The 13,681-nt window shown below is 42.4% G+C and overlaps 1 protein-coding gene across 2 annotated transcripts in view; it reads right to left on the bottom strand.

Moving 5' to 3' along the window:
- Nucleotides 1-13,681, bottom strand: part of FHAD1 (forkhead associated phosphopeptide binding domain 1) — a 165,286-nt gene that overhangs the window by 128,426 nt on the left and 23,179 nt on the right. For both annotated transcript variants that reach the window (XM_045165685.1, XM_045165684.1), the window contains one exon: nucleotides 3,801-4,007. In XM_045165685.1, coding sequence (XP_045021620.1) covers nucleotides 3,801-4,007 — 207 coding nt within the window. The remainder of the gene's footprint in view (nucleotides 1-3,800; nucleotides 4,008-13,681) is intronic.

Raw genomic sequence — 13,681 nt, 5'->3', positions numbered from 1 at the left:
TCATAGGTGTACACATATGTCAAAGCCCATCCAGGTACAGATTTAAATGTGTATGTTAATTATATCTCAATAAAGCAGTGTTTTTAAAAGGCAGCACAGTATTCCCTATATAAACGAACTCCTTATGATTTATTAAACAATGCCCCCTTTTGATGAAGATTTAGACTTCAAATTTTATGCCCCTATAAATGATATTTCAATAAATATCTTGGTGTGGAAAAAAAGAAAAAAAAATGCAGATATCATTTGCTGCCTCCTTCTCCCTCTCTCCCACTTCCTCCCACTAAAGGCAAGCCAGAAAGTCAGAATTTCCCAGGGAGGGTGCCTGGGAACCTGTAATTTTACTGAGCATGCCTGAAAATTTCTTGTAATTAAACATGTTAGGGAAATACTGACTCAAACTTCACAAACTTGGATTTTCAGACTTGGGGGTCTGGAATCCCTTTTTCTTTGATTCCTAAACAACTCTATAAGTGTTCCATACAAATGATTCTAAATTTGGGTTTCCCTACTGTTGGGGGTGAGCTTGAGTGAATACATATTTCCAGGCCCCACTCCCAGGGAGGATGTGTATGGTTGCCAGATTTTGCATAAATGAATAAATACATAAATAAAATGTGGGGTGCCAGTCAAATCTGAGTTTCAGACTAACACCAGATAACTTCTTTTAGCATAAGTGGTTCCTTGCAATATCTGGGACACACATGTATAAAAAAAACACCTGTTTTTTAACTGGGCATCCTGTATTTTATCTGGGAACCCTAAGTATGAGTCCTCAGGCCTGGGCTGAGCCTCAGATCTGCACTGTGGGTCTGCTCCCTACATGGTTCTGATGAGGGGATCCCCAGAGCCCGTGTAGAGGATTCTTGATTGGATCAACACATCAGGGTCAGGAGCCCCTCCTCAGGGCGGCCAGAGGACCCCAGTGTATCTCACCAGAGAGCACCTTTAATGCTGGTCCAAGGAGGAAAAGGAGACTGAGCAGCGGTGGAAGAAAACTGCCCCAGATCTGCAAAGCGAACATGATGGATGTGGCGTCACTGCCCCCGAAGCCTGAGGGACGCTGCTGATCTCAGAGTGAGTATTTAGGGCTGCCTATGGGACCCACACCCTAGGAGTCTGTCCAGAGTCTCTGCTGCTGCTGCTGCTGAGTTGCTTCAGTCGTGTCTGACTCTGTGCGACCCCATAGACGGCAGCCCACCAGGCTCTGCCATCCCTGGGATTCTCCAGGCAAGAATACTGGAGTGGGTTGCCATTTTCTTCTCCAATGCATTAAAGTGAAAAGTGAAAGTGAAGTCGCTCAGTCGTGTCCAACTCTTAGCGACCCCACGGACTGCACCCTACCAGGCTCCTGCGTCCATGGGATTCTCCAGGCAAGAGTACTGGAGTGGGGTGCCATTGTTTATTTATATCTAGTCTCATCCCAGAAAGGATTTTACACCTAGGGGGGTCTCAGTCCATGCAGCACTCTTGGTGGCGGGGGTGAGATGAACACACGGTCTCTCTGGGACATGCACGACAGGCGTTTACTGTGTGCTCCCAAGGACCGGGCACTGGGCTGGTGTTTTTGCAGTTATAACCATCTCTTTCAGTCCTTGAGACAAGCCTGCAAAGACATTACTGCCATTGGCCCCATTTGTAGGTGAGGAAATGGAGGTTCTGAGGAGTCCAGTGGCCTGTGCAAGAGCACACTGAGTGGGCCAGTGGCAGAGCTGGGGTTCTGACCCAGGCCCGTGTTGCTAACCACCCTCCATCCTGTCTACCTACTGAGCTTTGATGGGCAAGTTTTCAGTTACGTTCTGATTAACCCGGGGCCATACTTTAGGTCCTGATCCAGGAACATTTCTGATCCAAGATGTGAGGACAGTTACCAGGTGTGGAGTGTCTATTTCCACCAGACACTGATTTTGACTTTTTACACATAGATACTGAAAGGTTATGGTCGTGAGTGGTGAGTTACACTGGGATTCGCTGTTTCCAGAGGAAAGAAATTCAATCTGGGACCAGAGACAAGACTTGATCACTCGGAGCTTTTGTGTAGCAAAGTACATGTACACCCGTGGCTAATTCACATCAATGTATGGCTAAAACCCACCACAATATTGTTAAGTAATCAGCCTCCAATTAAAATAAATTAAACAAACAAAAATATAAAAGGGATAGAGAAAGCTTCTGAAACAGACATCAGAAGGGGACAGAAAGAGTGCCCCCTTGCTAGTTGTTGGCAAGGCATTTTATACCTGTTAGCAAACTGCTAATCAGATAAAAGAAACACCTCGAGACTGAGAGAGCTGCACCAGGCCCCTCTCCTACAACATGCATTTTGAGACAGCATTGGAACAAGGGGAGTCATCTCTGGGCATCAAACCATTGACATAAATCTTGAAGAAAGGCAGATTCCAAAGCAAATACATAGTTTCATTAACATAGCTTAAGAAAAACATTTCCGTAAGAAAAACACATTGGTTAGTTCAAGGTTTGAGAAAAGTTAAGTTCAGGCAGAACCAGGTGTCACCATGAAACACAGGATTAGAAGAAACCTCCTTTAATTTTGTACTGGTGTTCAGTCGCTCAGTTGTGTCTGACTCTGTGATCCCATGGACGGCAGCACGCCAGGTTTCCCTGTCCTTCACCATCTCTGGGAGCTTGCTCAAACTCATTTTCATTGAGTTGGTTATGCCATCCAACCATCTTTATCCTCTGTCGTCCCCTTCTCCTCCTGCCTTCAATCTTTCCCAGCATCAGGGTCTTTTCTAATGAGTCAGTTCTTCACATCAGGTGGCCAAAATATTGCAGTTTCAGCTTCAGCATCAGTCCTTCCAATGAATATTCAGGCTTGATTTCCTTTAGGATTGACTGGTTTGATCTCCTTGCAGTCCAAGGGCCTCTCAAGAGTCTTCTCCAACACCACAGTTCAAAAGCATCAATTCTTCGGTACTCAGCCTTCTTTATCATCCAACTCTCACATCCATACATGACTACTGGAAAAACCATAGCTTTGACTAGAGGGACCTTTGTTGGCAAAGTAATGTCTCTGCTTTTCAATATGCTGTCTAGGTTTGTCATAGCTTTTCCCCCAAGGAGCAAGTGTCTTTTAATTTCATGGGTGCAGTCTCCATCTACAGTGATTTTGGAGCCCAAGAAAATAAAGTTTGTCACTGTTTCCATTGTTTCCCCAACTATCTGCCAGGACGTGATGGGACTGGATGCCATGATCTTAGTTTTTTGAATGCTGAGTTTTAATTTTGTAAAGAGAAGGGAAAAAAACGTCTACCATTTGCAGATTATTTCCTCCTGCTGCTTGGGGACCTCTGGCCTTCCTAACAAGGCTGTTGACCCTTTCTATACTCTCTCAATGCCCTGCACCGTTGATAACACCCAGACCCAAGCATGCAAAGAACCCTGGCCGAGGTCTCAAAGCTAGGAAGTTGTAGAGCGCTGATCTGCCTAAAAATGAAGCATCCATCTCTGCATCTTCAAAAGCACACACCTGCTTTCCATCTCTGCTTGCAAGCTTCACTTTTCAGGAAAATGCACTAGTTACGGGCTGGTTGCTAGGCGACTCCTGCCTGTAATTCTGAGAAATTCCCAGTAGAGGGCGCCAGGATTCGCTCCTCCCTGGGACCCACCGGATAGGTCTGACCTTCACAGAATTGGGTCCTGTGGCTGCCAGGGTGTGTGTAGCTGAGGGCAAAGTGATGCGCTCTGGACAAGCTCCACCTTTGGCCGCATCTGAGCCCCAGGCTGCACAGAAGGTACCTCTGCCACCCAACCCCCACCCCGCAGGGGCCTGGACTTACCGAGGCTGGGTTTTCGATGACCAGTTCGTAGGTCAGCCCTCCAGTCCCGAACCTCAAGAGGTCTCCCGGTAAGAGCTTCACAGCCACGTTCTGAATGTGGCACTCATTGACAAATGTGCCGCTGCGGGAATTGAAGTCCTGGAGAACAAAGCTGCCCTCAGCCTCATTATATTCGATGAGCGCGTGATGGTTGTCGATGTCTGCAGACTGAAACGGAGGAGGGGGGACAGTCAGAGCCAGAAAAGCGGGAATAATGTGGTGGGGCGTAATACTTACTAGTGCTACCGACACTGGGTGTCTCAATGCGCTAATGGCTTCATCTGACTGGACGGTCACTGCAGTCCTCCTTTTAAGGAGGATGCTGAAGTTCAGAGAGGTTACGTGACTCGCCTAAGGCCACACAGCAAGTGAACAGAGGGCCATGGGCTTTGTCTGACACCAGACCCAGAACAGCTGCCCAAGTTGTTGGACAGGGGAGTCAGGCACCACAGAGAGGCAAGAGGGAACTTGGGGGAACTGGTCAGGAATTGGCCAGTCTGTATTTCTATGATCCCACATGAGTATACTTTGGGTTGTCCCAAATGGCATGACAGCAGAAATGGCCCAACACAAACCAGAAAGGTCAGTTGGCAAGTGACTCAACTATTTACTGCAAGTGTTAAAGTGAAGGGGAGGTCTTATAATGATTATTGTTTTCATTTGTTCTATTCATTTTTAGAATAACACGTTTTTCTTAACAATGCAGAAAATGAGAGCTAGAGAAAAACATAAAGAAGACATTAAAATCACTTAGACTCTTGTTCCCCAGAGGCAGGCACTGTCTGAACACAGCAATTCACATCCTTCCAGGCTTTTTCCTATGTTTACAATCTTTATATTCATTAAATTTTATTTTCTCATCTTTTTCTTTTTTGTTAATTTATATCCTACTAATTTATTTATTTTTGGCATGGCATATGGGATCTAGTTCCCCCACCAGGGATTGAACCTGCGCCCCCTGCATTGGAGGATCAGAATCTTAACCATGGGACCACCAGGAAAATCCCACAACAGGTTTTATAACTACTTTTTAAAAGCTTTGGTTTTCCCATGTGATTAATTATTTCTAGTGCTTCTTAAAAGCTAATCAGAATTTATCTAACCAAAGATGATCTGGTTTTCAGTAGGGGCCCTGGTGTGACCACACTGCCCCCCAAAGAAAGGGATTTCAGACAATGAACTGGCTGTGGGGGCAGAGGGCTCCTATGCAATTTCAATTAAGAGTGAGCAAAACTCAGCACCAAGGAAGAAATATCACATTCCACCCGCCTGGGTGCCCTGGACTATGGGCTGCAGGGCATATGTGAAGTTTTCTGTCTTTTCAGCACACTGCCTATGAGCCATTCACTCCAGCCTGAGACTTCACAATTATTTTCTGTTAATTCTTCTCAGAGTGCCTCACTCAACTTTCATACAGAGTACTTGGACTTAGAAATCTATACTAACATCCCACTTATATTATATATACATCCCACATCTTCACAATAATCCAAAGGGGCACTGCCTCATTTAAACATTTCCCTGGTGGCTTAGATGGTAAAGAGTACAGCTGCAATGCGGGAGACATGGGTTCAATCCCTGGGTTGAGAAGATCCCCTGGAGGAGGGTATGGCAATCCACTCCAGTATTCTTGCCTGGAGAATCCGCATGGACAGAGGGGCCTGGTGGGTTACGGTCCATGGGGTCACAAAGAGTTGGACACGACTGAGCGACTGAGCACAGCACAGATAGTTGATTTACACTGTTGTGTTAGTTTCTGGTGTATAGCTAAGTGATTATATTACACACACACACACACACGCGCGCACACATATAATATATATCCTTTTTCATATTCTTTTCCATTACAGGTTAGTACAAGATACTGAATATAGTTCCCTGCGCTATGCAGTAGGTCTGACAGTTCCTGACTTTTTAGATGAGGAAACTGAGGCACAGAATGATGAAGTGTGCCCACAGTCACCCAGCTCGACTCACCTGGCTTTGTACCCAGGTTTGCCTGATTCAAATGGCTGTGCCCTTACCCACTTTGCAAATTCCTACCAATCACTTTCACTTTTAAATACTGAATCACAAGAAGATAGCAGGAGTAGCTACATTAATTTCAGATAGAACCAACTAAAGCAAGGAAGGTTATCACGGATAAAGAGAGGTGTTATCTTATGATAATGGGATTGATTCTCTAAGATTAAGTAACAGTCCTTTATTACATGTGCCCAACAATAGAGCATCAAAATATGGGAGACAAAAACTGATAGAACTGCAGGAAGAAACAGACAAATCCATCATGACAGCTAGAGACCGCAGCATCCCTCTATCAGTAATGGGCAGACCCAGCCCGCAGAGAATTAGTAAGAATAAAGTTGAACTGAACAGCACTATCAATCATCTGGATCTAACAGACAGCCACACAACTTCATCCAACAACCAATCACACATCCTTCTCAAGCTCATGTGGAACACTCACCAAATAGACCACATTCTGGGCCACAAAACATCAACAAATGTAAAGAGAATAGAAATTATGCAAAGTATGTGCATACCAGATCACCTGACCTGCCTCTTAAGAAACCTATATGCAGGTCAGGAAGCAACAGTTAGAACTGGACACGGACAACAGACTGGTTCCAAATCAGGAAAGCAGTACGTCAAAGCTGTATACTGTCACCCTGCTTACTTAACTTCTATGCAGAGTACATCATGAGAAACGCTGGGCTGGAAGAACCACAAGCTGGAATCAAGATTGCCAGGAGAAATATCAATAACCTCAGATATGCAGATGACACCACCCTTATGGCAGAAAGTGAAGAAGAACTAAAGAGCCTCTTGATGAAAGTGAAAGAGGAGAGTGAAAAAGTTGGCTTAAAGCTCAACATTCAGAAAACTAAGATCATGGCATCCAGTCCCATCACTTCATGGCAAACAGATGGGAAAACAGTGGAAACAGTGGCTAACTTTATTTTTCTGGGCTCCAAAATCACTGCAGATGGTAACTGCAGCCATGAAATTAAAAGATGCTTACTCCTTGGAAGGAAAGTTATGACCAACCTAGTTCGGTTCAGTTCAGTCACTCAGTCATGTCTGACTCTTTGCGACCAACCTAGATAGCATATTAAAAAGCAGAGACATTACTTTGCCAACAAAGGTCCGTCTAGTCAAGGCTATGGTTTTTCCAGTGGTCATGTATGGATGTGAGAGTTGGACTATAAAGAAAGCTGAGCGCCGAAGAATTGATGCTTTTGAATTGTGGTGTTGGAGAAGACTCTTGAGAGTCCCTTGGACTGTATGGAGATCCAACCAGTCCATCCTAAAGGAGATCAGTCCTGGGTGTTCATTGGAAGGACTGATGTTGAAACTGAAACTCCAATACTTTGGCCACCTGATGGGAAGAGCTGACTCATTTGAAAAGACCCTGATGCTGGGAAAGATTGAGGGCAGGAGGAGAAGGGGACGACGGAGGATGAGATGGTTGGATGGCCTCACCAGCTCAATGGACATGGGTTTGGGTGGACTCTGGGAGTTGGTGATGGACAGGGAGGCCTGGTGTGCTGCAGTTCATGGGGTCGCAAAGAGTCGGACACGACTGAGCAACTGAACTGAACTGAACTGTTTTCAGACCACATTGGAATTAAACTAGAAACCAATACCAGAAAGATAGATGGAAAATCCCCAAATATTTGGAGATTAGACAACACATTTCTAAACAACAGATGGGTCAAAGAGGAAGTCTCATAAGAAATAAAACAAATTATCTTGAGTTAAATGAAAATGAAAATACAACCTATGAATATTTGCAAGATACAGTGAAAGCAACTCTTGGAGGGAAATTTATGGCATTGCACGCATATATTAGAAAAGAAGAAAGATCTAAAATCAGTAATATAAGCTTCCACCTTATAAAACTAGAGAAAGAAGACCAATACAAGCCTACCACAAGCAGAAGAAAAAAAAGCAATGAATTAAATAACAATACAGGACGGGAAAATCAAGAGCTTTCTTTAAAAAAAAAAAAATTAAAAAAATGGACAAACCTCTACCAGGATAATCAAGGAAAAAAGAGAGAAGATAAAAATTACTAAAATCAGAAATGAAAGAGAGGCCATGATCCCATGGACAGTGAAGGGATAAAAAAGGAATATTATGAATTCTGAGGGGCTTCCCACGTGGTACAGTGGTAAAGAATCCACCTGCCAATGCAGGAGATGCAAGAGATACGAGTTCCATCTCTGGGTTAGGAAGATCCCCGGAGTAGGAAATGGAAACCACTTTAGTATTCTTGCCTGGAAAAATCCCATGGACAGAGGAGTCTGGTAGACTACAGTCCATAGGGTTGCAAAGAGTCAGACATGACTGAGCATGCAAGCAATGCATGAATAATTCTATGTCCACACATTTTATAAGTTAATGAAGTGGATCAATTCCTTGAAAGAAACAATCTGCCAAAACTCACACAAACAGAAATAAATACCCTGAATAGACTCATATCTATTAAAGAATTTGAATCAGTAATGAATAACCTTTCAAAATGGCAAGTACCAGACCTGGGTGGGTTCACTGGTAAATTTTACCAAATATTCAGGAAAGATCATGAACTCCTTATTGCCAAATTCAGACTTAAATTGAAGAAAGTAGGGAAAATCACTAGACCATCCAGGTATGACCTAAATCAAATTCCTTATGATTATATAGTGGAAGTGACAAATAGATTCAAGGGATTGGATCTGATAGACAGAGTGCCTAAGAACTATGGATGGAGGTTCGTGACATTGTACAGGAGGCAGGGATCAAGACCATCCCCAAGAAAAAGAAATGCAGAAAGGCAAAATGGTTGTCTGAGGAGGCCTTACAAGTAGCTGAGAAAAGAAGAGAAGCAAAAGGCAAATGAAAAAAGGAAAGATATACCCATTTGAATGCAGAATTACAAAGAATGGCACAGAGAGATAAGAAAGCCTTCCCCAGTGATCAATGCAAAGAAATAGATGAAAACAATAAAATGGGAAAGACTAGAAATCTCTTCAAGAAAATTAGAGATACTAAGTGAACATTTCATGAAAAGATGGGCACAATAAAGGGTAGAAATGGTATGGGCCTAACAGAAGCAGAAGATATTAAGAAGAGGTGGCAAAAATACACAGAACAACTATATGAAAAAGATCTTCATGACCCAGATAACCATAATGGTGTGATCACTGGACTAGAGCCAGATATCCTGGAATGTGAAGTCAAGTTGGCCTTAGGAAGCATCACTATGAACAAAGCTAGTGGAGGTGATGGAATTCCAGTGGAGCTATTTCAAATCCTAAAAGATGATGCTGTGAAAGTGCTGCACTCAACATGCCAGCAAATTTGGAAAACTCGGCAGTGGCCCAGGACTGGAAAAGGTCAGTTTTCATTCCAATCCCAAGGAAGGGCAATGCCAAAGAATGTTCAAACTACAGCACATTTGCACTCATCTCACATACTAGCAAAGTAATGCTCAAGATTCTCCAAGCCAGGCTTCAACAGTACTTGAACCATGAACTTCCAGATGTTCAAGCTGGATTTAGAAAAGGTAGAGGAATCAGATATCAATATGCCAACATCTGTTGGATCATCAAAAAAGCAAGAGTTCCACAAAAACATCTATTTCTGCTTTATTGACTATGCCAAAGCTTTTGATTGTGTGGATCACGACAAACTGTGGGAAATTCTTCAAGAGATGGGAATACCAGACCACCTGACCTGCCTCCTGAGAAATCTGTATGAAGGTCAAGAAGCAACAGTTAGAACTGGACATGGAACAACAGACTGGTTCCAAATTGGGAAAGGCATATGTCAAGGCTGTATATTGTCACCCTGCTTATTTAACTTATATGCAGAGTACATCATGTGAAATGCCAGGCTGGATGAAGCTCAAGCTGGAATCAAGATTGCCAGGAGAAATATCAGTAACCTCAGATATGCAGATGACACCACCGTTATGGCAGAAAGTGAAGAACTAAAGAGCCTCTTGATGAAAGTGAAAGAGGAGAGTGAAGGAGTTGGCTTAAAACTCAACATTCAGAAAACTAAGATCATGGCATCCGGCCCCATCACTTCGTGGCAAATAGATGGGAAAACAATGGAAACAGTGTCAGACTTTATTTTCTTGGGCTCCAAAATCACTGCAGATGGTGACTGCAGCCATGAAATTAAGACACTTTCTCCTTGGAAGAAAGCTGTGACCAACCTAGACAGCATATTAAAAAGCAGAGACATTACTTTGCCAACAAAGGTCCGTCTAGTTAAAGGTATGGTTCTTCCAGTAGCCATGTATGATTGTGAGAGTTGGACCATAAAGAAAGCTGAGCGCCGAAGAATTGATGTTTTTGAACTGTGGTGTTGGAGAAGACTCTTGAGAGTCCCTTGGACTGCAAGGAGATCCAACCAGTTCATTCTAAAGGAGATCAGTCCTGGGTGTTCTTTAGAAGGGATGATGCTAAAGCTGAAACTCCAATACTTTGGCTACCTGATGTGAAGAACTGACTCAATGGAAAAGATCCTGATGCTGGGAAAGATTGAGGGCAGGAGGAGAAGGGTTCAACAGAGGATGAGATGTTTGGATGGCATCACCAACTGGATGGACATGAGTTTGAGCAAGCTCTGGGAGTTGGTGAAGGACAAGGAAGCCTGTCATGTGGCAGTCCATGGGGTCGCAAAGAGTCAGACACGACTGAGTGACTGAACTGAAATGAAGAATTGTATCAGTTCTCTATAATCACTTTTGGAAAATAGAAGAGTGAATACTCCTTAATGCATTCTGTGAGGCCAACCTCACTCTAATACCAAAATCAGATAAAGATATTACAAGACAGGAAAACTGCAGACCAGTCCTTCCTTTCCAGAAAGATGAAAAATCCTCAACAAAATATTAGCAAATTGAATCCAATAACATATAAAAAGAATTATATACCACAATCAAGTGGGATTTATTCCAGGTATGCAAAGATTTGGAAATCAATGTAATCTATCACATCAATAATGTAAAGAAGAGAAATCACATTGCCTTATCAGTAGATTGAAAAAAGAGCATTTGACAAAATTTAATACCCATTCATAATAAACCTGGGGGTTCCCTCATGGCTCAGATGGTAAAGAATCTGCCTACAACACGGGAGACCTGGGTTTGATCCCTGGGTTGGGAAGATCCCCTGAAGGAGGGCATGGCAGCTCACTCCAGTATTCTTGCCTGGAGAATCCCCATGGGCAGAGAAGCCTGGATGGCTACAGGCCATGCGTTGCAAAGAGCTGGACACGACTGAGCGACTAAGCACAGTACCCATGATAAACCAACAAACCACCACAACTCTTGGCAAATTAGGAATGAAGGGGAACATCCTCAACCTGATAAAGTACATCAATAAAAACCCTAAAAGCTAACACCATACTTAATGGTGAGAAACTAAAAACTTTCCAATTAAAATCAGGAATAAGGCAAAGATGTCCCCTTTCACCACTCATTTTCAACATTGTCTTTTATGTCATAGCTAATGCAATAAGACAAGAAAAGAGAATAAAACATTATAGATTGGGAAGGAAAAAAAATCTTCTTTGGTGAGGTGTCTGTTCAGATCTTTTGCCCATTTTGTAGACTGCATGATTGTGTATGCAGAAAATCCCAAAGAAATGACAAAAAGCCCTCCTGGAACTAATAAGCAATTATAGCAAGGTTTCAGGATACAAGATTAATATGCAAAAGTCAATTGCTATCTTATAAGCCAACAGTGAACAACTGGAATTTGAAATTAAAAACACAATACTGCTTAACATTCAGTTCAGTCGCTTAGTCGTGTCCGACTCTTTGCGACCCCATGAACCGCAGCACACCATGCCTCCCTGTCCATCACCAACTCCTGGAGTTCACTCAAACTCATGTCCATCGAGTCGGTGATGCCATCCAGCCATCTCATCCTCTGTCGTCCCCTTCTCCTCCTGCCCCCAATCCATCCCAGCATCAGAGTCTTTTCTAATAAGTCAACGCTTCACAAGAGGTGGCCAAAGTACTGGAGTTTCAGCCTGAGCATCAGTCCTTCCAATGAACACCCAGGACTGATCTCCTTTAGGATGGACTGGTTGGATCTCCATACAGTCCAAGGGACTCTCAAGAGTCTTCTCCAACACCACAGTTCAAAAGCACCAATTCTTCGGCACTCAGCCTTCTTCACAGTCCAACTCTCACATCCATACATGACCACTGGAAAAACCATAGCCTTGACTAGATGGACCTTTGTTGGCAAAGTAACGTCTCTGCTTTTGAATATGCTATCTAGGTTGGTCATAACTTTCCTTCCAAGGAGTAAGCATCTTTTAATTTCATGGCTGCAATCATCATCTGCAGTGATTCTGGAGCCCCCCAAAAATAAAATCTGGCACTGTTTCCACTGTTTCCCCATCTACTTTCCAGGAAGTGATGGGACCAGATGCAATGATCTTCGTTTTCTGAATGTTGAGCTTTAAGCCAACTTTTTCACTCTCCTCTTTCACTTTCATCAAGAGGCTTTTTAGTTCCTCTTCACTTTCTGCCATAAGGGTGGTGTCATCTGCATATCTGAGGTTATTGATATTTCTCCCGGCAATCTTGATTCCAGCTTGTGCTTCTTCCAGCCCAGCGTTTCTCATGATGTACTCTGCATAGAAGTTAAATAAGCAGGGTGACAATATACAGCCTTGACGAACTCCTTTTCCTATTTGGAACCAATCTGTTGTTCCATGTCCAGTTCTAACTGTTGCTTCCTGACCTGCATATAGGTTTCTCAAGAGGCAGGTCAGGTGGTCTGGTATTCCCATCTCTTGAAGAATTTTCCACAGTTTATTGTGATCCAAAGCTTAACATTAGCACCCAAAAAAATAAATAAATGCTTAGGAGTAAACCTAAGTATAAATTTTATTCACTAAGTATAAATTTATTTATTCAAATAAAATACTTTGCTATATGAAAAAAAGAGCTATATAAAGAAAACTGTAAAATGTTGATGAAAGACATCAAAGTAGTTTAAATAAATGAAGAGATATTTCATGTTTATTTGAAATTCCTTAATGACATATGATATTTAACATCTTTTCGTATGCTTATTTTACATCTGTATATCTTTTTCAAAAAATATTTATTTGGCTGTACCCGGTCTTAGTGCAGCATGCGGGATCTAGTTTCTTGACCAAGGATTGAACCCAGACCCCCTACATTGGGAGCCCAGAGTCTTAGCCACTAGATCACCAGGGAAGTCCATGCATATCTTCTTTGGTGAGGTGTCTCTTCAGATCTTTTTCCTAGTTTTAAGTTGGGATGTTTGTTTTCTTATTGACTCATTTATTTATTTATTTTACATTGATTTACAGTGTTATTTACTTTCTGCTATACAGCAAAGTGATTCAGTTATACATATATACAGTCTTTTAAAATATTCTTTTCCATTATGGTTTATTATAGGATGTCAGATATGGTTTCCTGTGCTATATGGTAGGACCTTGTTGTTTATATATTCCATATTTAATAGCTTACATCTGTTAACTCCAACCTTCCACTCCATCCCTCCTCCAACCCCCTCCCTTGGTAACTGCGAGTCTGTTCTCTATATCCACCAAGACTCATTTATTTTGGATACGTGCTTTCAGCATCTTTATTTCTAATTGCTTATAGCATCTGTATTCATAATTGCCATTAACTGGAAGCAATCAAGATATCCTTTAAAAGGTAAATGAATACACAAATTATGGTACATCTATACCATATACTAATATGAAATATTAGTGATTAAAAATAAATGAGTTATCAAATCACAAAAAGACATGAAGGAATATTAAATGCATATTGCTTAGAGAAAAAA

Source organism: Bubalus bubalis, chromosome 5 (assembly GCF_019923935.1).
Source record: "Bubalus bubalis isolate 160015118507 breed Murrah chromosome 5, NDDB_SH_1, whole genome shotgun sequence".
Lineage (NCBI taxonomy): Eukaryota > Metazoa > Chordata > Mammalia > Artiodactyla > Bovidae > Bubalus > Bubalus bubalis.
The sequence above is the reverse complement of the archived record's forward strand: the minus strand, read 5'-3'. Positions and strand labels throughout refer to the sequence as shown.